At 41.9% G+C, this 24,959-nt stretch overlaps 3 protein-coding genes across 3 annotated transcripts; all 3 read left to right on the forward strand.

Annotated features, from left to right (window-relative positions):
• The first annotated feature begins 207 nt into the window (after window positions 1-207).
• Window positions 208-3,807, forward strand: bhlhe40 (basic helix-loop-helix family, member e40). The gene is made up of 5 exons (XM_030729241.1): window positions 208-629; window positions 726-789; window positions 881-988; window positions 1,462-1,585; window positions 1,760-3,807. Exons 1-5 carry the CDS (start codon window positions 553-555, stop codon window positions 2,602-2,604), a joined length of 1,218 nt encoding a protein of 405 aa, XP_030585101.1. The 5' UTR covers window positions 208-552; the 3' UTR covers window positions 2,605-3,807.
• A 5,026-nt stretch (window positions 3,808-8,833) lies between these two features.
• On the forward strand, window positions 8,834-14,954 carry LOC115780551 (N-acylethanolamine-hydrolyzing acid amidase). Its single transcript, XM_030729806.1, has 11 exons — window positions 8,834-9,077; window positions 12,703-12,867; window positions 12,968-13,091; window positions 13,192-13,282; window positions 13,359-13,444; window positions 13,517-13,689; window positions 13,792-13,854; window positions 13,935-14,001; window positions 14,094-14,122; window positions 14,286-14,355; window positions 14,435-14,954. Exons 1-11 carry the CDS (start codon window positions 8,908-8,910, stop codon window positions 14,453-14,455), a joined length of 1,059 nt encoding a protein of 352 aa, XP_030585666.1. The 5' UTR covers window positions 8,834-8,907; the 3' UTR covers window positions 14,456-14,954.
• A 1,143-nt stretch (window positions 14,955-16,097) lies between these two features.
• On the forward strand, window positions 16,098-22,663 carry arl8bb (ADP-ribosylation factor-like 8Bb). The gene is made up of 7 exons (XM_030729996.1): window positions 16,098-16,306; window positions 18,844-18,924; window positions 19,102-19,175; window positions 19,314-19,407; window positions 19,773-19,840; window positions 20,499-20,569; window positions 20,720-22,663. Exons 1-7 carry the CDS (start codon window positions 16,184-16,186, stop codon window positions 20,767-20,769), a joined length of 561 nt encoding a protein of 186 aa, XP_030585856.1. The 5' UTR covers window positions 16,098-16,183; the 3' UTR covers window positions 20,770-22,663.
• The last annotated feature ends 2,296 nt before the right edge of the window (window positions 22,664-24,959 follow it).

Here is a 24,959-nt window from a genome sequence, read left to right on the forward strand (position 1 = left end):
GTTTATTATTTATTTATTTTTCTTCTAACTGTCCAGGGGAAATCTGTTGCTCTACTTTCTGCCTCTGTAAACACGACTCAGCCCCAAGAGCCGGAGCATGGTGGTACACGGGACTCTGCCCCGGTGGAGGAGTACTACAGAAATGGGTGTACTCCAGCAGCAGGGAGAGGGGGCGGGGTGGTGGGGAGGTGAGGAGTTGAAAGCACCGTCCAACACGTGAGGCTCATGTGACGGAGTGGAGTCTGTGTCTGTAGCTGAGAGACGTGCCTGCAGTCACAGGGTTTATTTAACACGTAGTCAGAAATCCACCCAGCTCTCACACATTGCGCCGGGCGTGGAGCCTCTCTAGACTTACTACTGAGTCCCCGGACCTCAGGGCGACAAAACTCCAGCTGCGCTCGACTGCAGCTCACAACAGGAAAGCGCACACACACTGGATAAGAGGAAATACTTTTTTCTCTCCATTTCTTTTATTTCGGGAAGTTTTTTTTTTTTTCCCTATTTTGAAGTGCGGCTGCTGGGACACATTTTGGAGCTTTTAATTTAATCGGCATGGAGAGGATTACCAGCGCGCAACCACCTCCCTGTATGCCAAAACACCCCTCACTGGATATAGCTGACATGCACGGGTAAACGGAACATTTCTATTATATTTTATCTTCTTCTGTACTCTGTATCGAAGCTCTATTAAAAAAAAACAACTAATTTAATCTTCTCTCCAAAAGAATGGACTTTCCCATTTATGTGTACAAACCCAGGAGGGGCATGAAGCGAGGGGATGAGAGCAAGGTAAATTCTAGTTTAACCCGTGTAATATTTCTGCATTTACCGAGTTAAGTGTGAACTGAATTTTCACTGACAGCCTTTCAACCCTCTCCAGGAGACCTACAAGTTGCCTCACCGACTGATCGAAAAGAAGCGACGTGACAGAATAAACGAATGCATTGCCCAGTTGAAAGATTTATTGCCAGAACATCTTAAGCTTACAGTGAGTATTATTTCTGCATATGGCCGGTTTAGTAACAGCCAGGGAATCTGAGACGCCACATGGTTGTGCTGAACAGTTTATATGCGCCAGACTTTGGAGTCAGTTTTGAAGCATTTAAAAAAAATAAATAAATAAATAAAAAAAATATATATATATACATTATATATATATATATATATATATATATATAATGTGTGTGTGTGTGTGTGTGTATATGTTTGATCTTAAAGGAGAAGAGCTGAACAAAAAAAAAAGTCTTATTTTTGTTTAATTTTGCAATCTTAGTTTTTTTTTTAAAATATCCGTTTAATTTTTTTTTTTTTTTTTGTATTTGAATTTGATACTGAAAGTTTTGTACGTGTATGCATGGATTGCATGACTTCCCGGGTGTTCCAGACTTGTCCTCTTGCTCAGCTGCAGAATGTGTTACATAAGAAAGATCAACATGCTTATTGAAGGTCTTCCTGTTTTAGACGCTGGGTCATTTGGAGAAAGCTGTGGTGCTGGAACTCACTCTCAAGCATGTGAAAGCCCTGAGTGCCCTCCTGGAGCAGCAGCAGCAGAAAATTATCGCTCTACAGAAGGACCTGCAGCTTGGTAAGTTTGATTGTTTTTTTTTTTGTTTTGTTTTGTTTTGTTTTTTTTTTACAGGCCGTGAATTGGAAGTGCTCAAGCAGCAGCAGTGGACCTGGCACTATGCAATCTGTTGTGTTTGTTAGGGTAAAACTTTGCTGTAATTTATTTAAATGTACATTTTTTTGAATCTCCCAGGTGATCATGGAGGTGACAGCGCAGAGAACAGTGAGGAGATGTTCCGCTCTGGCTTTCACTTGTGTGCCAAAGAGGTCCTCCACTATCTGGCCAGTCAGGAAAGCAGCAGGGACTTGACTCCTTCGCATGTAATCACTCACATCCAAAAGGTAGCAGCAGAAGTTCTGCAGGATCAAAGCAGCCTACGGCCGGATGAGGAAGTCAGCTCTTCTGAGAAAGTGAAGAAACCTTCCGGACAGCCTCAGAGGGGCTCTGAAGGGCCCGCTAAGAACTGTGTCCCAGTCATTCAAAGGACTTACCCTCATGGGACAGGGGAGCAGAGTGGCAGTGACACAGACACGGACAGCGGCTATGGTGGAGAACATGACAAGCGGGATCCCAAAGCCCAGTGGTCAGAAAACCACTCGACTGAGGGGGAGCTCAAGCGTCCTGCATCTGAGCGGATGGCCGGTGCCATCAAGCAGGAGGGTGAAGCGCCTCGGGCCAAGAAGCTGAGATCGGACTCCCCGGAGGATGAGATTCTCTCCGGTCCTAGTAATTACATGAGCTTCTCCCCGAACCAGCCCCCGTTTTGCCTCCCCTTCTACCTCATCCCCCCTGCAGCTGCGGCGGCCGCAGCGTATCTGCCCATGCTGGAGAAATGCTGGTACCCTGGAAGCATGCCTGTTATGTACCCAGGCATGAGTGGCTCTGCAGCGTGCCTACCCCCAGAGCCACTGCACTCATCTCTGATGATGTCCCCGAGGGCAGGATCTCCAGTACCCCACCAGACTCGCATGGACTCCCCCACTCTTCACAAAGCTTTAAAGCAGGTTGCTCCTTTGAACCTGGAAACCAGAGACTGAGCAGATGTGTCAGAATCATATCCTCTGAATGTCGAATGGGATAAACAAACACAAAAGCACTGGTATCCCTTTAAACAGTGGCTGTAATTTGGCCTGTTGAACCCCAAAATGGTCACCTCCATCTATTATGAGCTCCTGAACTGAAATGAGACTTTTGTGGGGAACCTGGAGTGGCCATAAGAAGGCTCATGTTAGACTTGTTGCATGGCTCTGAAATACTGAGAGTTTAAATACGGTCAGTTCAAAGCATGCACAAGAGTGCGCACAGGTGTTTTTCTACAATGTTTGTCATCTCAGCACTTACTGAATGTCAAAGGTTAACTTAGAATGTAAGACATAGATTAGCCCTGCCACGCACACCCCTTGGAAAACATTTTGGACCTACTTTTTTTTGCGCGTGCACACACACACACACACACACACACACGCACGCCAGTCTGTAATGAATGTAAAGATTAAACAAAAGATCCCTCGTAGATGCTGCTTGAGTGACTTTTCTGGACGATCTACTTTCAGTGTTTGTTGCTCCTGTAACTGCAACAAAGTATCGTTTTAGACCTACCAAAAAAAATAGATATATTGCTCCTTTGACCCTGTCAGTTGTCACAGCTGAACGAATGCAAAGAGTTTAGCGTTGTAAGAATTCAGGGCGTCGTCGCTGTACGAGGTGTGTCACTCATGTCTGTCAATGAGTGATGTGGCCATACATGCTTTTATGATTTAATTTGTTACTCATGACTGTTTGTGCATTTTAGGTGGAGTTCCTGTGAAGTAATGTCTTGTAATTATTTCTTTGCTCATGCTAATCGTACATCTCTATTTTTGATACGTGACCCACTGAGTGTATTTTGTAGAGAAAGGTTGGGGGAGTGATATGCTGTACGCTGAAAGAACTTGTACAGTATACATATAGCATCAACCTGATTTGCGTATTGCCCATGTCTTTCCAGTCCAGTCCAGGCCTGTTCTGAGCTCATGCTGTTGCCTTTACTCGTTTAACAGACACAACAGTGGCAGGTGTTTCGAACCCATTTGCTTTTAATGTGTCTGTGGCAAAGAGAGTGAATGTAAAATTCAAACAAAAATAATAGTTTTGTATAGAAAGAGGTACTTGGGATTTTTATTTTGAAATGTAACGCAAATGATGTACATATTTTGTATATAAAGTATTATTGATATATATTAAAGTATTAATAAAGCTTTTTTTCCCCCTCCTGTGGAATTTGTGTTCGACTGCCTGTTGGCTTAAACGTGTTGTAGCCAGCCACCCTGACAGCTTCTCATAACAAGGCATACTTACATAACACTTACATAACCCGTAAAGCAGCACAGTCTCTGGAAATCAATAGCATGTCTTAGACTACTGTAAAGACTGTACACAGTTTAATTTCAAAAGGATATCTGCGGAACTTTGCAGAAGTAGATATTAATATTTCTTCGAGTGTATCTTACAGGCAATTAATAGCAACCGTGGAAAGGAAGAACTTGCTTGCTCTACAGTCACTGTATTCCACCAGTATGACTTTCCATAGTGTGGCTTTAAAACCTAGAGATAGAAATTCATAAAAACGAAGGGCATGAAATTCAGATTCACGGAGTTATTTTAAGTTTACCTTTGTGGTTTAATTCGTAAGTGGGCACATGTCTGGAGATAAGAGATGTCTGGCAACTTGAGAATACCACAGTGGAAATGGTATTTGAGGTTATGAAGGAAGGGACTTTTAAGTCTTTGATTTACTTTCATATTTAATTTGGAATACGTACCTCCGGCGACCTTCTGCTGCTCGTTTGGGGGCTGTTTCCTGCGTGGTAACGCAGCTGTAGTTGTAGTAATAGTGAGAATAAAAAGGCCTATATCATGAGCTGCTTACCACAGACGCCGTCAGACGCGTGGAAATGACAGTTTTGCTTTTCTTGTAAACTGTTTCTTTTTTTTTTTTTTTTTTTGGCTCGCTGGGAGGGGGGGGGGTACTTAATCTTCAAAGAGACTGACTCTCAGGCCTGCAAATACTCCAGATCGACCCGACCATGCAACATAAGCGCCACCTTGTGGAATTAGAACTTCATGTCATGTTGTCTCATGTTTTACACAGGAGTCAATCTTAGTAATATTTCAGGGAATACTTCAGTAACTATTATATTTAAAAAAAAAAAAAATCCTGTACGAAAGCCCTCATCAAAATAAAATCCTTTATGTGTTGAATTATGTGTGTGCACAGAATTTGAAGAAAACTAAATTAATAGTAACAATGTATCAGATTACTTCATGTACTGTGAAATGCGCTGCCATTAGTAATAAATCCAAATACATTTTTTTAATCAACAAGCAGTTCAATTTGTTATTTTGTTGTTATGGCTACCTTTACTTAAAAAAAACACAAACAAAAAAAAAACAAACTCCCGCCTCTCCCATTAAACTGGTCCTGAACAGCACCTGATATATGTTTGCACAAAAAAGTTAAAAAAAAAAAAAAAAGGTGTTGGCCAGCACCAAACAGTAAGCAAATAAAACTACAGTCTCTAACGGATTTAGCCATCAAAGGGCAAGCTATTTTTCTTATGCGTTATTCCACACCAGAGCCTTAATAACACTTGAATATAAATGAGAAACAAAATTTAATTTTTTTGTTTTATCGGTTTATTTACTCAGCACATTTTGAAATAAAAACTCTGAAGGTTATTTCACCCTGCTGATTTTGGACTATAAATATACTCTGTTGCCAAAAGTATTCACTCATCTGCCTTCACATGGATATGAATGTGAGTGACATTCTTAATCCACAGGATTTAATATGATGTCGGCCCACCCTTTGCAGCTATAACAGCTTCAGTTCTTCTGGGAATGCTTTCCACGAGGTTTAGCAGTGTTTATGGGAATTTTTGACCATTCTTCCAGAAGTGTGTTTGTGAGGTCAGACACTGATGTTGGATGAGAAGGCCTGGCTCACAGTCTCCACTGTAATTGATCCCAAAGATATTCAATCAGGTTGAGGTCAGGACTCTGTGCAGGCCAGTCAAGTTCTTCCACACCAAACTCACTCATCCACGTCTTTATGGACCTGCTTTGTGCACTGGTGTGCAGTCATGTTGGAACAAGAAGCGGCTATCCCCAAACTCTTCCCACAAAGTTGGGAGCATGAAATTGTCCAAAAATGTCTTGGTGTGCTGAAGCATTAAGAATTCTTTTCACTGGAACTAAGGGGCTGAGCCCAACTCCTGAAAAAAACCCCACACCATAATCCCCCTCCACTAAACTTTACACTTGGCACAATGCAGTCAGACAAGAACCATTCTCCTGGTAACCACCAAACTCAGATTTGTCCATTGGATTGCCAGAAGAAGAAGCGTGATTCATCACTCCAGAGAACATGGCTCCACTGCTCTAGAGTCCGGTGGCAATGTGCTTTACAGCACTGCATGGAAACACATTCCATGAAGCTCTCTACGCGCTGTTCTTGAATTAATCTGAAGGTCACATGAAGTTTGGAGGTCTGTAACGAGTGACTCTGCAGAAAGTTGGAAACCTCTACGCACTATGCACCTCAGCATCTGCAGACCCCGCAGTCATTTATGTGGCCTGCCACTTTGTGCTGGATTGTTTCTGGGGCATCTCTGCACAGCCTGCACCTGTGGTCTTGTCTGGTGTGGTAGACCCCAGCCTCTATTGATCTTTAGAGCTTGTTCCTGTGCTGCCATGATTAGTGCCTCTGTGCTATCTTTCAATTCAGCTTTGTCCAGCCATTCACAAGATTTTTCACTATCAGCCACTTCTTTTATGGTAAATACCGTGCAGAGGCCTGTCCTCTTCTTTCTCGGGTTTCTACTGCCTGAGGTATTCACTAAGCACATTATCAGTTGGGGCCATCTTCCTGATATACCCATGGATCTTTGTCGTTACATCCTGGATAGTGGTTCTGACACTCAGGAGTGCAGAGCACTAGTGGATGATTTTGTGGAGTGGTCTGAGAAGAATAATCTGCTTCTGAATGCGAATAAGACCTGAGTGAAGGTGATCAACTTCAAAAGAAAGAGGATGGCTACACGGCCCATTTCTATCCTGAGACAGGATGTTGATGTGGTGGAGTGCAAGTTCCTGGGCGTCCATATCAACAACAGACTGAATGGAAGACCCACACAGATGCTGTATACACAAAGGGTACAAGTAGGTGCTATTCCCTAAGGAAGCTGAGATTCTTTAATGTGTGCAGCCAAATGATGGAGATTTTCTTTGGCTCATTTGTGGCAGGCACAGTGTAGTTTGCTGTGGTCTGCTGGGGGAGCAGCACTGGAGTTGGTCACAATAAAAAGACTGAATCAAAACTAATTAGGAAGGCTGGCTCTGTGATTGGCTGCAAACTGGATCCTTTTGAAGCTGTGAAGGAGAGAATGTCACTGAACAAACTGTTATCCATCATGGATAAATCTGACCACCCTTTGCTCCACATCATGGAAGGGCAGCGGAGCACCTTCCAGAAATTCTTATTCTTATTTTTATTTCAACTGCTGTAAGAAAGACACTTCCCAAATATGATATAAAATTTACCATCTCATCAGTATACATGGAGTAAATTAATGTTGACAAAACCATTTTTTAAAAATGAACTGTAAATAAACTATATGCAGCTTCCATACATCTAATATGAGATTGAACAGAGCCATTCTTGCAGGCCTCACTGTGTCCATAAATTTCTGTGCCATCTGTGGTGCGTTCCAGTTCTTTCATCTTTTTGTTAACCTAAGATAATCTGACAGTGACAGTCTCCACATCACAAACAATATTTTAGAAAGATTCTATTTATATTTTTCTTCCTGTCATCTCAGTTTATTCACAGTGTTATCTGAAAGCACTTTGTGCTGATAGCAATTCATGATTAAACTGAGGCAGGAAGAGGTCTCTCTGGAGTCTTGCAGCTTAAAAATGGCAGCCCTGATAGCTCTTGCAGAAAACAGTGATGCTAGTGTAGTAGAGACACGGAAAAGATTGTCAAGTGATTAAAACTTCTAAGAAAGTCTGAACCACAGAAATGTGACAGCATCAAAAGAAAAACTCTAAAACTTAGTGATAAGGAGGACTGGATAAAGTGTGGAACTTATGTGCATGGACATGGCCTCCGTGGTAATCGCTGCTGAGAACAGTGTGTGCACTGTGAATGAGGTAGCTGGGAGGACTGTACAGGCTGAAGGGCGGATTTCTCATAAAGCTCAAAACACTTTGAGAACTCTGAACAAAGAAGAGGGTGACCTCAAAGAGAAGGCTGCAAAACATCCACTCAGACTGACGAGGGGCTAACTGAGGCGAAAGAGCTTTCACAAGAACCTGATACAGAAGCACCTGCAACTGATCACATATAGCCCTCTGTCACATTGTAAACTAAATATAAAATTCAAGAACCTGATGTTATTTGAATATTGCACGTTTGGACCTGAACCTGCACGCAGCTGATTACACTTGCCTCATAATGCAGGGGTTCAAATTAAAGGTCACAATTCCATGAACATGTAAACCACATCTTCAGTGTTACAAATTTAAAAAGGTTATCGATCTTGGAAGCTTAGCATGTCCAAAACAGTTCAAGCCTATAGTCATTTTCCATGAATGAAGCTGCAGTTACCCTGCACCAGCTGTGGACTCCTGAGCCCTCTGTGAGTGATTATGTAACATTGCCAACCTGTCATGCTGCACCACTGCTCTGGGCACGTCCTTGAAAGGAAGGGCACATGTTGGTCTGCTGAAATAGAGAAGGCTGAACCCCACTAGCCATATTACATTATATTCCAGGTAATAATATCATATTCCTGAAGGGTCATTTTTAAAGTTTCATACATCATGCTATAGTTTGACACCACACTGCAAGAGCCTAATAAAGTATTCCAACTTATAATAATAATAGCATGATTTTGGTAAACCATACTATTGTGTACGAGTTGTACGAGTTGCAGAAGAGCTGGGTCTGCAGAGCTTCCAAAACTGACAAGTCCCCCCAAACCATGGATATACTTTTACTGACTTCCTGTTTCTAGCTGGGAAGGGTGGAAACTGGTGGATGCGAGAATATTATATATTATTATTCGTAGTAGTAGCTGAAGAAGGAGGAGCAGTACTAGTTGTCCACTGATATATTCCAATACTGTGATTAAGTTCAATACCTTCGTTTTGCGGAAGCTGCTCAGTTTGCGTGAAGGAAGTGCGCCGTGTGTTTATTTTATTGTGAAAAGCTTGTAACGGAAATGTGGCTGTTCCCGTTGCTCGTCGGCCGCCTCCGGTGCAGACTGCGACTCTCTCGGACGGGTCAACATCTTAGGATGTTGCGGGTACTGCTGCTGCTGGTCGGACTCGCGGCGTCGTGTCGGGCAGAGGTTGCTCCACCCACGGTGAACATCAGTCTGGACGATGATCCAGAAGTGCGATGGATGCCTCTTGCGAAAGTCTTCGACATAGACTACGTGAATAAAGCTGCTGCAGAGGTCATTGAGTAAGTTTATCCGAGACTATATCAAAGGAAAAAAAAAAAAAAAAGCTGACCGTACATTTGCACTATGTTTTAATGTTGTCCTTTCATTTTTTTCGATAGTTGAGTGTCTTTGAAGTGGGTTTGGATGAGCTGCTGGACTTTGAAAGTTAGTCCTGTTTCAGCACAGATTACAGAGTCCGCGCTCTTATTGCACTGGGCTGCTTAAAGGGATTAACATGTTTTAAATACTTTGTAATACTACAGCATTGTCTTAATTTATTATTATGTAACGGTGCGAATTAAAGTGGTATTCACATAATATTGCTGCCTGAAGAAGGCAGGGGCTCTGATGAGGTCTTGTCTGACTGATATGTTGATATTTTCATTGACCTTTTATTTACCACATTGACTTTAGGATGTGAAATCAGGAAGTGGCTCCCCTGTGAATCCCTGATGGTCCGACCCATCATAAACGTACACTCTATCTCCATGCAGTTCAGGTTTTATTGTTTTACTGACATCAAACTCAAGGCCAAACACCAACCTCTTATTTATTTAATTACTCTTTTTTACTAGGTTTCTGCACTCGGTTTTATCAAGACACTTCCATAAGTCTGCCTATTTATCTAAATAGATATACTAGAAATCCATAACAAAATTTACCACACTATGTCCTAACTTAAATCAACCTGAAAAAGTCCGCTGTGTAACCCTATTTAACATGAATAACTGGGAGGCAGCGATGTCTGACTAAATAAATAGGGGGTGGCCGGTAACGCTGATGTTGACTTCAGAAGGCAGCCGTGTGGCAGAGGAAAGAGTATCATTACTGCATTATTACAATTTTGGTTTTCAATCCAATTCCATTCAATTTTATTTATACAGCACCAAATCACAGTCACCTCAAGGTGCTTTCTGTTGAAAGGTAAAGACCCAACAAACCCAACATTCAAACGACCCCCTTATGAGAAAGTGCTTGGCAACAGTGGGAAGGAAAAACTCCCTTTGAACAGGAAGAAACCGGCAGAACCAGGCTCAGGGAGGGGCAGCCATCTGCCGGGACTAACCATCTTCAGCCGACTCTGACAGGTGTGTACGCACCTGTGAGTTTTTCTCACTGTGTCTTGCGTGTTTGTGGCGCTGTGATGTTGACAGAATAAGTCCACAGACAGACGAATATCTAAACACCTGCCAGTTTTATTCAAGGAATACACTATGCCAGGGCTATTCAATTAGCGGCCCGGGGGCCCCATCCGGCCCACTAACCCCCTTTGACTGGCCCACCCTCTGACTGACCCAACGTAAGCTGCAAAAACGCATTTAAATCATATTTGCTGTGACAGTTTTAAAAATTCCCGCCCTTCCTCTTGTACCACTAGCAACGCCAGCCCAGAATACTCTCTCCAAGTGCGACAACCGCCAAAATATATCACTGACAGGTCAAAAACGTAAAATTGACAATGAAAATCGCCGTTTTAATCCTGCTTGGACTGATAAATCTGTTTATTTTACCCCAAAGACTGAACTCTAAGACTGAACTCATTAAGTCAGCATTACTTTGAATATGCAGAAGAAGCTTTAATTTTACAGTTATTAAGTGTTCACTTGGTGCAATTTCTTTTGTTGAAATATTTAATGCACTGCATCAGTTGGTCTTTCTAGTTCAACAAATGCACTTTTGCAAATACATCTAAAATGTTATAGAAGACTTTACTGTTGCAAAAAGTTGTTATTATTACATTTTTTTTAAATTTAACATATGTGTGGTGAATAGATGCCTTATATTCTGGTCAAGGTTTGGACCAAATGTTAAAATTTGCAATGCACTTGAATTATTTTGCTCATCAATAAATGATGCAGTATAAAGCCTTTATTGTGAATTCCTTTATTTATTGTTATGACTTAGTTGAGGTGTTAGCATATTTAGAGTTAAATCTCAAGAAATAATATAAGTAGGGGTCTTCGGCCCAGTGGCCTGAATAGGCCTGCACCATGCATTTGTGGGAGTACCCTTTTGCTAAAGGTGTCTCCAGGGCCATGACTGCACACACATACACACTCACAAACAGACTCACATTGTGAAAACAACATCAGCTTTGCTATTAGGGCTGCTGTTTAGCAACCTTCAGCCCCCACAGGTCCTCCCTAGGTGGTTTGCCATTGTTTAGTTTCACTGCCACTTTAGTGATTTTAGGTTTTGATTGTTGTTGGTCTTAGTTTTTGATTCCTGTTTTGATTTCATCATCATTTTGTGTATATATATATATATATATATATATATATATATATATATATATATATATATATATATATATATATATATATATATATGTCTGGTTTTTTGTTTAAGTTGAATTCTTGTTCTGGGACTCAGTTTTAAGCCCTCAGTCTCGTGATGTTACTGAGCCTCTTCCTGGTTGTGTGTTTTGCTTTATGTTTTGCATTGGTTTCAGTTCCTTAAGCATTTGGCTGTTTCTGCTTGTGTCTGGTCTTTCTGTTAGTGCCTATTCTGTTGTCCTTGCTATCATGTTCAGTGTGAATCCTCTTGTTCAGCTGGCTGTTTCCTGTTTTATTTTGATAGACAATTTTCTCTAGTACCTTGTTTTGGTTTTATTTCCTGTGTCAGATTGTCTTTAGCCTGTTCAACTTCTGTTTCTCAGTTCTGTTCCTCAGGATTTTTGCTCTTTTGTCATTTTGTTGTGTCATTTCTGGACTCTGTTATCAGCTTTTGTTTTGCTCCTTGTTCGGCCTGAATTTGTGTGCACCTTTTCACTGGATCATGACTTTGAGAGTAAATAATACAGACTTTAACAGAGTAAACTCTACAATTTAATGATGTAAAATTCTTCTGTGGTGTGATTGCAATCTATTTTAACTGCAACTAAATAAACTTACTTGTGCGATCCAGGATGCTGCCAATGAAAACTGAAAACTTTACTTGATTGAAATGTAAATCAAGGAAGGTTTTTGAGTTTTGAGTCAGCTTGTATCATATATGTAGTTGGTGTATTACACCAGTCTGGAGAGGCTGGTGGGAGCAGTGACACAGAAGCTAAGCAAAGTACTATGGTGCACGGAGGTAAGGAACCACCGTTAGCCACTTTAGCACAGGCCAAAGCAATCAATCCAAGGAAAACACTGCACACTCTACACACAGCTCTGCAGGAGAAAAGCACAGAGCATCTTCAGAGACTGACACCATCCAGCTCACACTCTGTTGCTTTGAGACACCACAACACAAAGCGCATTGAGGCTCACAATAGATGTTTTTGTCTACAATGTTTGTTTTTTTCCCCCCGGCCATTGTTAGAGTAATCACAGAGGGAATTAGATGACTTCCTGACTGAAACCCCCACACAGCATAGATTAAACTAATACCTTACCCTCTCTCACTATGCTAAATGTGTGTAGTGCTGTGCACCTGCTATAATGCTGGTTGCTCATTGCATGGGGCCACAGACAGAATAGCAGGGCTGCATGCGTGCAGGAGGAGCGAGGAGGGAGGCAGAGAAGGAGATACTCAGGAGTATTTAGAATGTGCAGGTTTGTGTTGTTGTGTTTATCTTCCACTACACTTTGGCTGACAGCGATTGCACACTAACATGGTAAACTTTCTTCTTTTTTTTTTTTTTTTTTTTTGTCCCAGTTCTACAGTTCCAAAATGGTTGCATCATGCAGTCACACCTATTGTGATGGCCCTGGAGAAGTACGTTCCTCAGCCATATGCGGGGGAGATCCGCGGCCTGGCCTCACACTTGGGAGGAACCCTGTCCGATGTCATCCTGCTCAACTTTGCCTATGAAGTGTCTGCGTATGTGTGATTTTTTAAAAATCCGCTCAGACATTTGTAGCTAAGTCCCACAGGGTCAAACAAACGTTCATCCTTCTCATGCACCTTTAACCACTTCTAGATTTTGCACCAGTATCATAGCTCAGGGCAAAAATGGGCATGTGTACCACGGCAGGAATCTCGATTATCCGCATCCTGTTCTGAGGAATCTCACTGTCAACATAGTTTTCCTCAAGAATGGAAAGGTACAACATTCATTAGCAGGTGCACAGCTGAAGTCCTTCTGTGACAGTATGATTTTTGAGAGCTAAATTTAGTTTTTATTTTATTCATACACCATTTCAGGTGGCATACCGTGGAACTTCATTTGCGGGCTATGTTGGCTTGTGGACGGGACAGAGTCCTAACAAGTTTACCGTCTCGGGTGACCAGCGAGGTAAGACCACACATGCCTGTGGGAAGGTTACTTCTTATTGTTTCTTCTTGTTTCCAAGCTTTTTGTTGTTCCTAAGGAACTGAACACTGGTGGAACTGGTGGAAAAACATTGTCTCTGCTTTCCTGTTTCGGAGATCCCCCGTCAGCTGGCTGGTGAGAGAGGTGAGAGAAGTTAGTGTAGGAAAAAAGTGACGGTATGTGGAAGTGAAAGTAATGTGCGTGTAACTTACACAGACCCTAGAGGAAGCCAAAGACTTTCAGGATGCAGTGATGCGACTTTCAAAAGTCCCCATCATCACTGGGGTGTATTACATCGTTGGCGGGGTGCGGGCCGGGGAAGGGGTCGTGATCACTAGAGATCGAACGGGCCCTGCTGATATCTGGCCTCTGGATCCTGCGAGTGGAGGGTGGGTAAAAAAGTAAAATAAAATAGAGGATCTGAGGAGGAGGAAGGAGAATGATTGCACAACTCAGTAAGCATTTTATTGTGTGTTCTGGATTGTTTTTAGATGGTACAGAGTGGAGACAAACTTTGACCACTGGCTCCCTCCCCCTGCTCAGGATCATCGAAGGTGAGTCATTTCTCATGGCGAAGGTGGTCGCTGTGTTGCTGTTGCTATTGTTACACTGCTGCTGTGTGTTCATTTCTTAGAGAAGCAGCCAACAAAGCTCTAAATGCTACTGGCCAGGAGCACATCAATATGGATACACTTTATCAGGTAAGTGTGGATCAACTAACCTAAGTACATGGATTCATATTTCTGAAAATCAGAGACAGTGAATGGGTTTATAACTCTGCCTTTTCCTCCAGGTTTTGTCAGAGTATCCTGTGTGTAATGGGTAAGGAGGAAGCTACTCTTGTTTTATGCCCTTATTTACACTCCAACAACTCAATGGCTGAGTTAACGACTTAATGCATATTTTTCAGCTTTTTAAAAAAATAAAAACTCAAGCGTTGAATCACATTTGGTAATAACCATTGTTTGTCTTGATGTCCTCCCAGAGTTACTGTTTACACGACAGTAATGACCGCAGCAGCCCCTGCGAAGTACATCTCGCTCGTCAGGCCACAGGTAATTCAGTTACATCCTAAATGACACCAATTAAAAAAAAAAGACCCATAATCATTTGTGTTTTAAAATCTCTTTCAAGGGCTGCTACAAGACAGACTGAGCTGCCAGAGATGGAGGAGTAAAAGACGCACTGATTTCTTTTTTTTTTTTTTTTTTTTTGCTGCAGATTATGAAATTCATGACCACGTGGAGAAATGTCATTAAAATATGCATTTAACACTATGATAGTGCCTTTCAAAAAAACCATTTGCTGTTATCATTTTTTCCATCTTATGGATGTGCAATTTACATGCTAACCTTAATAAAACTTGGCTTTATTTTAATCTGTTTTTATAGCCCTCACTTTCTAAATAAAAGTCATCAACTCTCACCTCGGAAAGTCGGCGACAACAAGATAAGAGGAAGGAGGAGGAGGAGGAGGCCCTGCCAGGGTTGCACAGTTTTTAATGTCAAATGCAGTGGATCATGTGATGTAGTCTGTTTGTGTTATTATTATTTTTTTTTTATAGAGAGCTTTATTTCTAGCTTTTCATACAGTTCAGGGGTTCTCAGTGAGCCAGTATATGATTGAGGATTACACAGAAGAAAACAACGCACACATCAAATGCTATTAGTTTGTGTTTCTAATGTGTCTGATTGAAAGGTGGTGGTTTATAGTTTTAGCTATAAGTGAGGGGGGCGGGAGGGCTATTACAGTTATTTTATAAGCTGTATTGATCGGTGTTGTGCAGGTTCAGTCTGCTATTAAAGCCAGAACAAAGGGTGAAAAGTGAACAAAATGCTCCTGCAGTCTTGTTTTTGGTGCTATCATAGCACAGCTCCAACTGTTGGTGAATGAAAGGTTCAGTCAAGCATTTCTGCAGGCTGTTTAAAACTTTACCTGCAGGGTGCACTTTGAACAGTGCATACAAATATTTGTTATTAAAATTAGCATTTCAACATTGGCAAGAGGTTTTGGAGGCGGGGTTAGACCTGACTACAGTACATGAATTACTGAGAATCATCTTTCATGTTTTGGTGACCTAAAACGTAATTAAACACTGGTGCCAGCCTGCTAGAGCAGAGACACTTATATCCCTCACCTTTATTCCAGAGACATGATCAAACCTGCTGAATCTAGCAATGAGAAGTGCTAAAGTAATAACTTCTGCTTTTCCAGTAGTGCAGTAGTGAGTCATCATGCCAATCCTCATGTTTCTAGTTGAACAAAGCTGAACCGTAACTTGCAGGCTTAAAGCATCCGAGGAAACGTGAATTATCATGGGTAAAAAAAGTGAGATCATAGAGACATTGTCTGTTAAAAACAGTAGCAGAGGTTGTTGTGTGGCTACAGGACTGGAGTTGGTAGATAAAAGTGAGATGATTGCGTTCTGCTGTGAAATAGGAGAGGAAATAGAAAATCAGTAAGTGTGAACGCCACACTTCACATAAAAGGAAAGTCATGTTTTTGTGATCACTGTCAGAAATTATAGAGCATGTGCTTGTTAGTTGCAGAAGATATGAAGGTGATATAAAGGACATGATACAGGAAAAACTTTAGTTTAAGAGTAGCAGGAGTTAAGACGACTGGAGTAGGAAGAGGGTCATTGTACATCAGACCAGGACTGAGGAAGAAAATCTCGACAGCCTGGCTGCGTTTTCTCCAGGAGATGGCGGTAGTGCAACATATAGTATGCGAGCTGCCGTTAAAACCCGCAGGAGACGAAGAAAATAACTCCTGTCGGTGGGATCACATGATATGACAAAGCAGCTAGCTGCTTCCTGTGAAGACCGCTTCCCAATTCCCATCCTGACGGCAGCACAGACTGCGACTACAGTTTCATCCAAGATGCTGGCTCTTATAAACAGGCTTTTGGACTGGTTCAGGTCCCTCTTTTGGAAAGAGGAGATGGAGCTTACATTAGTGGGACTTCAGTACTCCGGAAAAACCACATTTGTCAATGTGATAGCAGTAAGTAGCTAACGTTTGCGAAGACGCACAGTCACAGTGCGGGCCCAAGCTGCTACCCGAGAGAGGTTGTGGCCGAAGGTTTCCGTGCATGTTATAAATTCACTCTAACTTTGCACTTCTACACTGCAGTTTCTTAAGATAACGCGACGTGGCTGCGTTGCTGGGTGGTTATAAAGCTATAAGAATATCAAAGTTGCTGCGGTACTAACAGTCCCAGTTGTTGTTTTGCTAGCTGCAATGACGAAGTTGTTGGTATGGTATGCGCTTACGTGTGAGCTGGTCATGTGAACGGAGCTGTCAGTGCTTTAATAGCTGCCGGTATGTCAACATGACCGGTATGTCGACAACACGGGCAGTTATTTCAGGTTGAAGACACTCTGCCTCGTCATGTTGCTAGCAGGGTGTACCAGAGCGGACGACATTTGGGCAATCATGGCTGCAGGCTGCCAGCTGCGTATATTTACACAGTTTGGCCAAAAAAATACGTGTGATTCTTTCAAGCTAACCTCTTCCCACTGCCACCCACTCTCTGCTTCCTTCCGGCGGCGGTATTGATCTATTTCATTGCGTTTTTTCTATGTCGCTGGCACCGTGAACGTTGTCAAACTTTCTTGTTGTGTCTCGTTTGTTTAGTGTGATAGCTTTGGCTGGAAGTGATGTCAGTGATGAGGCCAGGGTTGACTGTTTCAAGCTATGGTGGCATTTTAAGTGTAGGTCAAGTCCTTTTCCTTCACACATTCATTGCACATAACAGTTTAGACAGTTTTGCATGTGTAAATCTGTAAGAGAAATTGGTGGTAGACATAATGCATTGTGTTTCAGACCAACATGGCAGCTTGCTATAAGGTTTTGTTTTGGGTTTTTTTTTCCCCCATATTCTTCATATTCTTTCAACCACAGGTTGATGACCTTGTAAGATGTAAGATTGGGTCGTACTAATCAAAACAGTTTCCCTTTAGGACTAAGGTATTGTTTGGTGCTTTAAGCTTGTGCAATATTTGAGCGCAGTGCACTGGATGGTATCAGAAAGCTTATTTTGTAACTGTAGGTATTTGGGTAGTTACACATTTTTGGTCTTCAGGTTCTCTGCTCCTGCATGTTTAGTTTGAAATAATAAAGTGAATGCAACATTCAAGTGCCACGTCATTGTGCCCAGAGTTGAAGGTTTCAAAAGTATTTGGATTTTTTGGCTACTAAGGTAAGAGTCACCAGACTAAAGATGTCTGGTGACTCTTATGAGTCTCAAAAAGGCAAAAATTTTCCAGAGATGTATCAAAGGTAGTTTGTTGGCAGAATTAGCAGGTGTGAACAGGAAAACTTAAAAAAAATGAAAAACATCCCAAATGAACAGGCAGCCCCAGAAACTCATGTCTTGTGGATGATCAGCACAAGTGTGCTCCTCAGGATGTAGACTACATGTATTTTTTTTTTTTGGTCAGTTGTGAAGGCAAGACTTTATGACCAAAACCTTATGGGGCTTGGCACAGAGTGCAGACTCATGGTAGGCCTTCAAAAACACAAAGATTTGGTAGAGTTGTGGGACGAGGTTCACTGGACCAAAATTAACTACTGTCAAAATGATAGAAGAGCAAGTGTGAAGAAAATGGGAGAGCTTCTGAGCCAAAGCATACCACCTGATTTGGCAGACATGATGATGCTGTGATGGCTGCCAGCAGAATGGGTACTTTGGCACTGATTTCACTGCTGTTGGAAGCACCAGTGTTAATGTAAAAGTATATAGGAGGATTCTGTGTGTTCAGATTCCACCAAATACATCAATCTCACTGGACCTCGATTAATTATTAAACGTGAGGGGGTGCAATAGCCACGACTGGCTGAGTCACTCTCCTGATCTCCATCTGAGTAAGCTGCATTTGATTGGCCAAAGGCCAGAAAGAGAGCGAGAGAGAGAGACCCTATAACCACCAAAAGCTGAAGGAGGCTGCAGTGAAGGCCTGGGAGGTATCACCGGGGAAGATTAGAGGTCTGCTGATGTTTGTGGGTTCACAACTTAAAGCAGTCAAAAATTGACTGCAAAGGATTTTCCACAAAATCTAAAACATGTTGTTGATGTTTGTCTTCATGTGACTCTGTCCATTTCCTTTTAAACCCTTAAAATTTGGGCACTGTCTTCCAAAGGCTGCACTTTCGTACAGTTCATTTTACAGCCATGCAAACCTGCTCCAATTACAACTGAATCTCATTACTTTATTCTGTATCCATTATTGTATTTCATATTGATTGCAGTGAAACAAAACACAATGCTGTCAGAATACTTAGGATCTGGACTTTGTGCTGACACATAGACGGCATCATCTCATCATGATTCATGGAGTGATAATGACAAACGTTCACATTCAGCTGGAGGAAAATAACCCTTGTAATAAAATTATTTCCTAATTTAATCATGCACAACAGTGACTGGCATCCACAGTGCTTTTCGTGTGCTTTTAGATCCAATTAAAGCTTGCTGACTTCAAGAAGGCAGCATGCAGTCTTCACTAACGTGCTTTTTCTCTGCCGTTTGTCTTGTGCAGTCAGGGCAGTTCAGTGAAGACATGATCCCCACAGTTGGTTTCAACATGCGGAAGGTCACTAAAGGCAATGTGACAATAAAGGTAAGCCAGCAAAAACAGCTGGTTGCTGTCAGTTTAACAAAGCAAGTGCTGCGCATTTGGCATCACAGAGCTGCAAATAAAAATAAAAATGTAAATAGGGCTGTTTACAAAGTAAATAAAATGTTACTGAGGCCTTTTGTGTTGCTTCTGACTAGATTTTGTGCTTTCTTGCGTCAGATATGGGACATAGGTGGACAGCCCCGCTTCAGAAGCATGTGGGAGCGCTACTGTAGAGGAGTCAATGCTATTGTGTAAGTTTGTTGGCTAAAAAGTACAGCATGTTCTTTGTGGCTGGACAAAAATGTACCAAAATACACATTAATATTCAGATATGCCTTTTCTGCTCTATTTTGAGTTGGCTGTAATTTGATTCTCTTCCCCGTCTGTAGTTACATGGTGGATGCAGCAGACCGAGAGAAGATAGAAGCGTCCAGAAATGAACTTCACAACCTTTTAGACAAACCACAGCTACAAGGAATTCCAGTAAGAGGCCACCTGGGATCTTTATACTTGAGGCTCATTTTGTGTTAGAGCATCTGCTTGATCACCAGGGTCCAGTGACAGCCCCAAGCAGTCATGAAACTCATAATTAGCAACTGCAGAAACCCATTAGTTGCAGTGACTCAGGCTTGATGTTACATTTGGTGGTAATTTGAAACAAAGCTTCAATCGATCGATCTATCGCTCTGACGCGATGTATCAATAGCCTTCCTCAACTCAACACCACACACAGGCAGTTTGTGTGGTGATTGAGGCACACAACTGAGAGGAGAGTGTGAAAATGCTGATACATTGCTGCACTAGATATTGATCAGTTCTTTCTTTCTCCTTTCCTCCTCATTTTGCAGGTGCTAGTCCTCGGTAACAAACGTGACCTTCCCAATGCACTTGATGAGAAGGAGCTTATTGAAAAAATGTAAGAAATGTTCTCATGCTAAATGATCTGTTACTGGTTTTCTTAGATAAAGAGCTTCCACTGGGCTAGTGCCTGATTATTCCTAATAATCCCATTAGACTGTTTATAAGACAGATGTGGATCCCAGGTGAGGTGTGAAAAGTGAGGCCAGTGTGGAAATGAGTTAACCCTGCATTCTTTCAAATGTCCAGCAGGGGTCCTTGTTTGCATCCAATAATATCAATAGAAGTCTATGAGAAGATGACAATTCTGCTCAATTGCTTGGTGACCTCAGTAAACCTATTTCTGATGAGTTGATGATCCCCAACCCAAGTTTAATTTCTTATTCATTCTACTGTCATGTTAAATTTGTAATCTATGGTCACAGTTATTAGCATGGATGATAAAGGTGGGTATGCTTTAGGGTGGGGCTACATGATGATTCGTAAGTCACTGCCACGTGTGCTGGGTTTCTCGGTCAGATCCACCGCTCACTCATCAAGAAATCAATACGCTAAAGTCGAGGCTTCAGAACAGGACTTGACCCGTTATCCAATGGGTAATGTTGCAGTCGATAAAGTCTGTGGGGTATTTGCATATTCAAATCTGTAAGAGAAGCTGGTGGCTGATGGAGTGCACGTGTCCACAGACTAGACATTTCTCACTTTCCTCATTACAGGAATCTATCTGCCATTCAGGACCGAGAGATCTGCTGCTACTCTGTGTCCTGCAAAGAGAAAGATAACATAGGTAAATATCTGAGGGTTGTGTGAATTATAAAATAATATTTAAAGGGATTTAAATGTGCTAACCAGGTTAAGTGTTCTGCCTCACGGCTAGTGTTGGCTAACATTTGAGCTTGCTTGGGTCTTAAAGATCTGTTGAATGTTTCCCCTACAGATATCACACTGCAGTGGCTCATCCAGCATTCAAAGTCACGGAGAAGCTGAAAGTGAAGCCTTGCCCTCCTCCTCCCCCCCGGTCGCAGCTCTGGCCTCAGCCCCACTTTACGGTCATGGGTCCTTGACAGTCATCCCTTCCACTGCCTCTGTGACGTAATCCAGCTCTCTGCTCACTACTGTCACCACGCGCACCATCCACTACACTACCATAGATGTGTAGCCTCTCCCCCTGTACAGCACTACCGCCCCCCCCAAACCACCAGGAGTCTTGAAACGTTGTCTCACTACTGTGCTAGAAGGTGGATTCTTCATACCCATCATGCCTTATCGCTCATTACAGACATGATGTGGGTCTGTGTACATCATGGAGGTGTTTTTGTTTTTGTTTTTATTTTTAAATGATGTTGTAGTGTACTGTTCTCCAGCTACACTAGGATGAAGCTTCCCTAATCCCACAATCAAACGTGCTCTGTTGCCTGTCAACACTTGGTGTTTACGTAACATTGTGTGATTGTAGTTTTTAACAGTTATTTGCCAAATGATGATGGTCACCTGTGCTAATGCCTTCGATTCCTGAAAAACTCTTTAGCAATGTAGCCTGCATTTTATTTGCTGGTGTATGGAAGCGTCTGCTTTAATAAATGACTTGAATCAAAGTTTACACGTAACATAACGATCAATAGAAGGTAAGACTTTAAGTGGCTGTTGCGTCTGGGGCAAAAATCCTAAGTAAAGTTTTAAGTGCCTTTGGCTAAGAGCGTTCCCGATCAGACGGTTATTGCCCAATGTCATTTTGAACCCTCTATTATAAATAAACACTTGGTACAGACACAGCAGAAATCCCTTGATTACACTTAACGCCGGCTCTCCGACAATCTCATTGTTTTGTAATCACACAAACGCATTATGATGTCTGAGAAAAGGCAGCACTGGCCTAACAATGAAGAATGAGGTATGATGTAATGTATGATGGGCGAATGAGAGAATGTTACATTTTGTTTTGTTGCTGGGTAATTTGAAGCCCATATCCTGTGAATTCTTATGTAGCTTTTGAAAACTAACTTTTGCTTGCAGTTCTCAGGTCATTCTCAGTCTGACAGCAGTATGGGTGCCCGAGTCTGTCTCATTTTTTTTTTTTTTTTTTTTTTTTTTTTTGTGTGTGGTGTTTTTTTGGTTTTTCTTTCTTTCTTTCTTGTTTGCGTTGGAGAACCAAAAGCCAGTGTTAGTCGTGATGACTGAGCATGCAGAGAACGGAGGACAGTCCATTAGTTCAGTGCTGGATGCTTGATGTCATCCATTCTTCGCCATACTCTTATCAGAATCCTGATGTCTTCTTTTTTTTTTCTGTAAAAGCCTTAGCAGTCCAAGGACAGCACTGTCTCCTCAGAAAACGACATATTGATTGACACACAGTTTGCTTTCAGCGACAAGACAATGACTTTTCAAAAGTATGATCACTGTATACGATTAATCCCCCCCCCTCCATGCATGGCCAGTGCATCACTATGAAATGCTTTTTCCCCCTTTTGGTTACCTGTGTCCCCTGGGTCGGGGTGAGCTATTCCTTCTGCTCCCACATTGTGTGTAGGCCTGTGCGGCTTGTGCGTTTCTCTGTAATATTGTCCATCACGCTCTGTTATCTCACATGTTGCTCGGCGTCTGTTGGAAATCGTCGTACTCGTAAATGTCGATTGTTGGGACCACGGCAGCGGTGAGGGGCTGTATAATCGGGTGACTGTATGGGGAAATTTGGGGAAAGCTTTTGTTAACTGTGTAATAATCTAGCCTATTTGCAATTTGTATGTGCATGTGCTCACCTTATTCACATTCAACTGCAGACTTTGTAAATAAGAAGTTGGTGTTTTTATTCCAACAAATGCTCTGTAGATGTCATGCATTCTTTCCCTGTGATTGCTAATAAATTTGTTTTTATTTTTAAGGATTTTAAGTCTTGCATCACTTTTTTTTTTTCCCCCCACTTTTTTTGTGTTTTTAAAAATTTCTGCCACTAGATGGAAGCAGAGGACTTTATAGCGCTAATGGTAAAAAGAAGCGATTTAGTGTATTTAAACACTCCCAGGTCTCATCTGAGGTTTTCTTTTGCTGCACCTTCTTGCAGTTTTCTTCTGCCCCGAGACTCTGGAGGTGTAGCGGGTGTGTCTGAATCTACTGTAGTACAGGATCGCTTTGTGTGGTCAATAACACTAGAAAAGTTCTCTATAAAGGAAGTCCATTTCTGCATTGATATTACTAAAAAGACTAAGAAATTTAGAATTGCATAAATTTATATATGATCACAATAAGCGTGTGCATTTTCATGTAAAAGTAACACCTCATTTATCACGGATATAGAAGAGAAACGCCTTAAAAATAAATGCTTGGTTCTTGTAGAGCCATTGTTTTATACCTATTGTCACTCGCACATTGTGTAATAGATAGTTAACACCTCTTGGTGTTTCTTGGCAGAGTAATGACTATGCACAGAAATGTAACACCCAGGATGTTAAGGCAAACGCAGGAAGGGTGTCACAAACTAGGGGGCAATAAAGTGAGCTGTGATCTTGCAGCCTTTGGATAGCAGGCCTGTGCTGTTAAAGCTGGAACCCCTTAATTAATCTCATTTCTTAAATGCAGCGCCTAATGTACACCATCTGGCGTTTATTGCAGTCAGAAGGCGTGGAGAGATCCAGGTGTTTTCCGAGGAGGTCGGTGGAGAACGCGGGCCGTGTGCGTCCACATGAGGTCTTTATATACGGGTGTGGGTGTGTGGTTTGCAGTAGGGATTAAGCAGTGGTAACAAACCACAGAGAGAAGGTCATAGAGACAACCAAAAGGTGTGACATTCTTAATGTAGCTGTACCCCCATTGCTAGTGCGCTCATGATGTAATGTAACATGTTGCACACTTACCACCTGTCACAGCAGCATTGTTTGCATGTCTTATGTGTCCAAACTTGTCAGCCTGCCCTATAAATGATCATCACCCAAATGACAGGAGCCCTAATGAAAAGAATTACTTAAGACTCCTCCAAACATGATTTGCTCCTTCATAACTTTCTCTCTAGTTCACTTCTACAACCCTGAGCTTAATACATCCTGTCTCTCAAACGTTGCTGGGTTTCCTAATTAATGACATTGCAACTCAAACATATCACACCTAGTTTAAGCAAGTGTTGCATTGTTATCTTTGGAAGACAGTTTCTTGCAAAGGGGAAAATATTAAATGTCTGTCCAATTAAAAGATAACTTCCTCCGGAGTTTATTTAACTGGTTCCACTGAAGCATTAGTGACGACTGCGCTATCCTTATAAAAGCAAGAGCATTCTCATTTCCTTCCTTCTTCCTCTACCTCTGTGTCATTATAAACTGTTTTTATGTCTTCCAGGCAGGCCTGTAATAATATTTAGTTCACTTCCAGCATTTAGACTTTTAGGTCGTGGTGTTTATAATATGCAACATTTGCAGCGCGCCCATGGAGCATCTCACTAAATCCTGGAGCTGAGAACATGTAGCTCAGAAGGTCACGGTTGTTTCACGTCTGATTTACAGCATCTGTGTTGATATGAGTTTTAAACAACAAGCTATTAAATCTAAACTTCAGCTCAGTTACAGAGAGCGTGTACAGCATGGAAATGACAGAAAACTAAAATTCTGACCGACACACGGTACATACGAGAACCAGCTCTCAGGCTAAAGCGAGCCTTTCATATTTAAGACATGCTTTTACTTCCAGGTCTTTGTCAGGCCTCTTTGTTCATGTGACAGCGATGAGGGCAGAGTATCGCTGTGTTGAGCTGAGCTGACTGTGCGGTAATTTGTCCAGGGATCTAAAAGGCTTGTGTTACGATACATAAATAATGTGTTCCAAAGTTGTTAAAACTATAGTGTTGGGATTAGAGGTTTGGAGCCCAGCATTGACAGGCATCTGCAAGCACTTCGTTCAGTTCCCTGTGCGGACCATAATTTGGCACTAATCACTATGTGTGGAATGTCACATGATTCATACAGAGCTGCATGGTACATATCACCGTCCTTCAGTGCTCTGCACCCTGTAAAAGACAGATGGTGACGTGCACCACACACCCTGTAATAACCCAGCTTAATGGGGCTCCGCAGACAACTACATTCCTCCACTTAGTTGTTTTACCCTGGCCTTTTATTAGTGTAGATACACAAGTGAGTGTTTGAGTCAAATTAGCTGTGGTTAAGCAATCTCATTAGACTTTTTTTTCCTTTTCT

This window comes from Archocentrus centrarchus, chromosome 5 (assembly GCF_007364275.1).
Source record: "Archocentrus centrarchus isolate MPI-CPG fArcCen1 chromosome 5, fArcCen1, whole genome shotgun sequence".
Classification (NCBI taxonomy): Eukaryota; Metazoa; Chordata; class Actinopteri; order Cichliformes; family Cichlidae; genus Archocentrus; species Archocentrus centrarchus.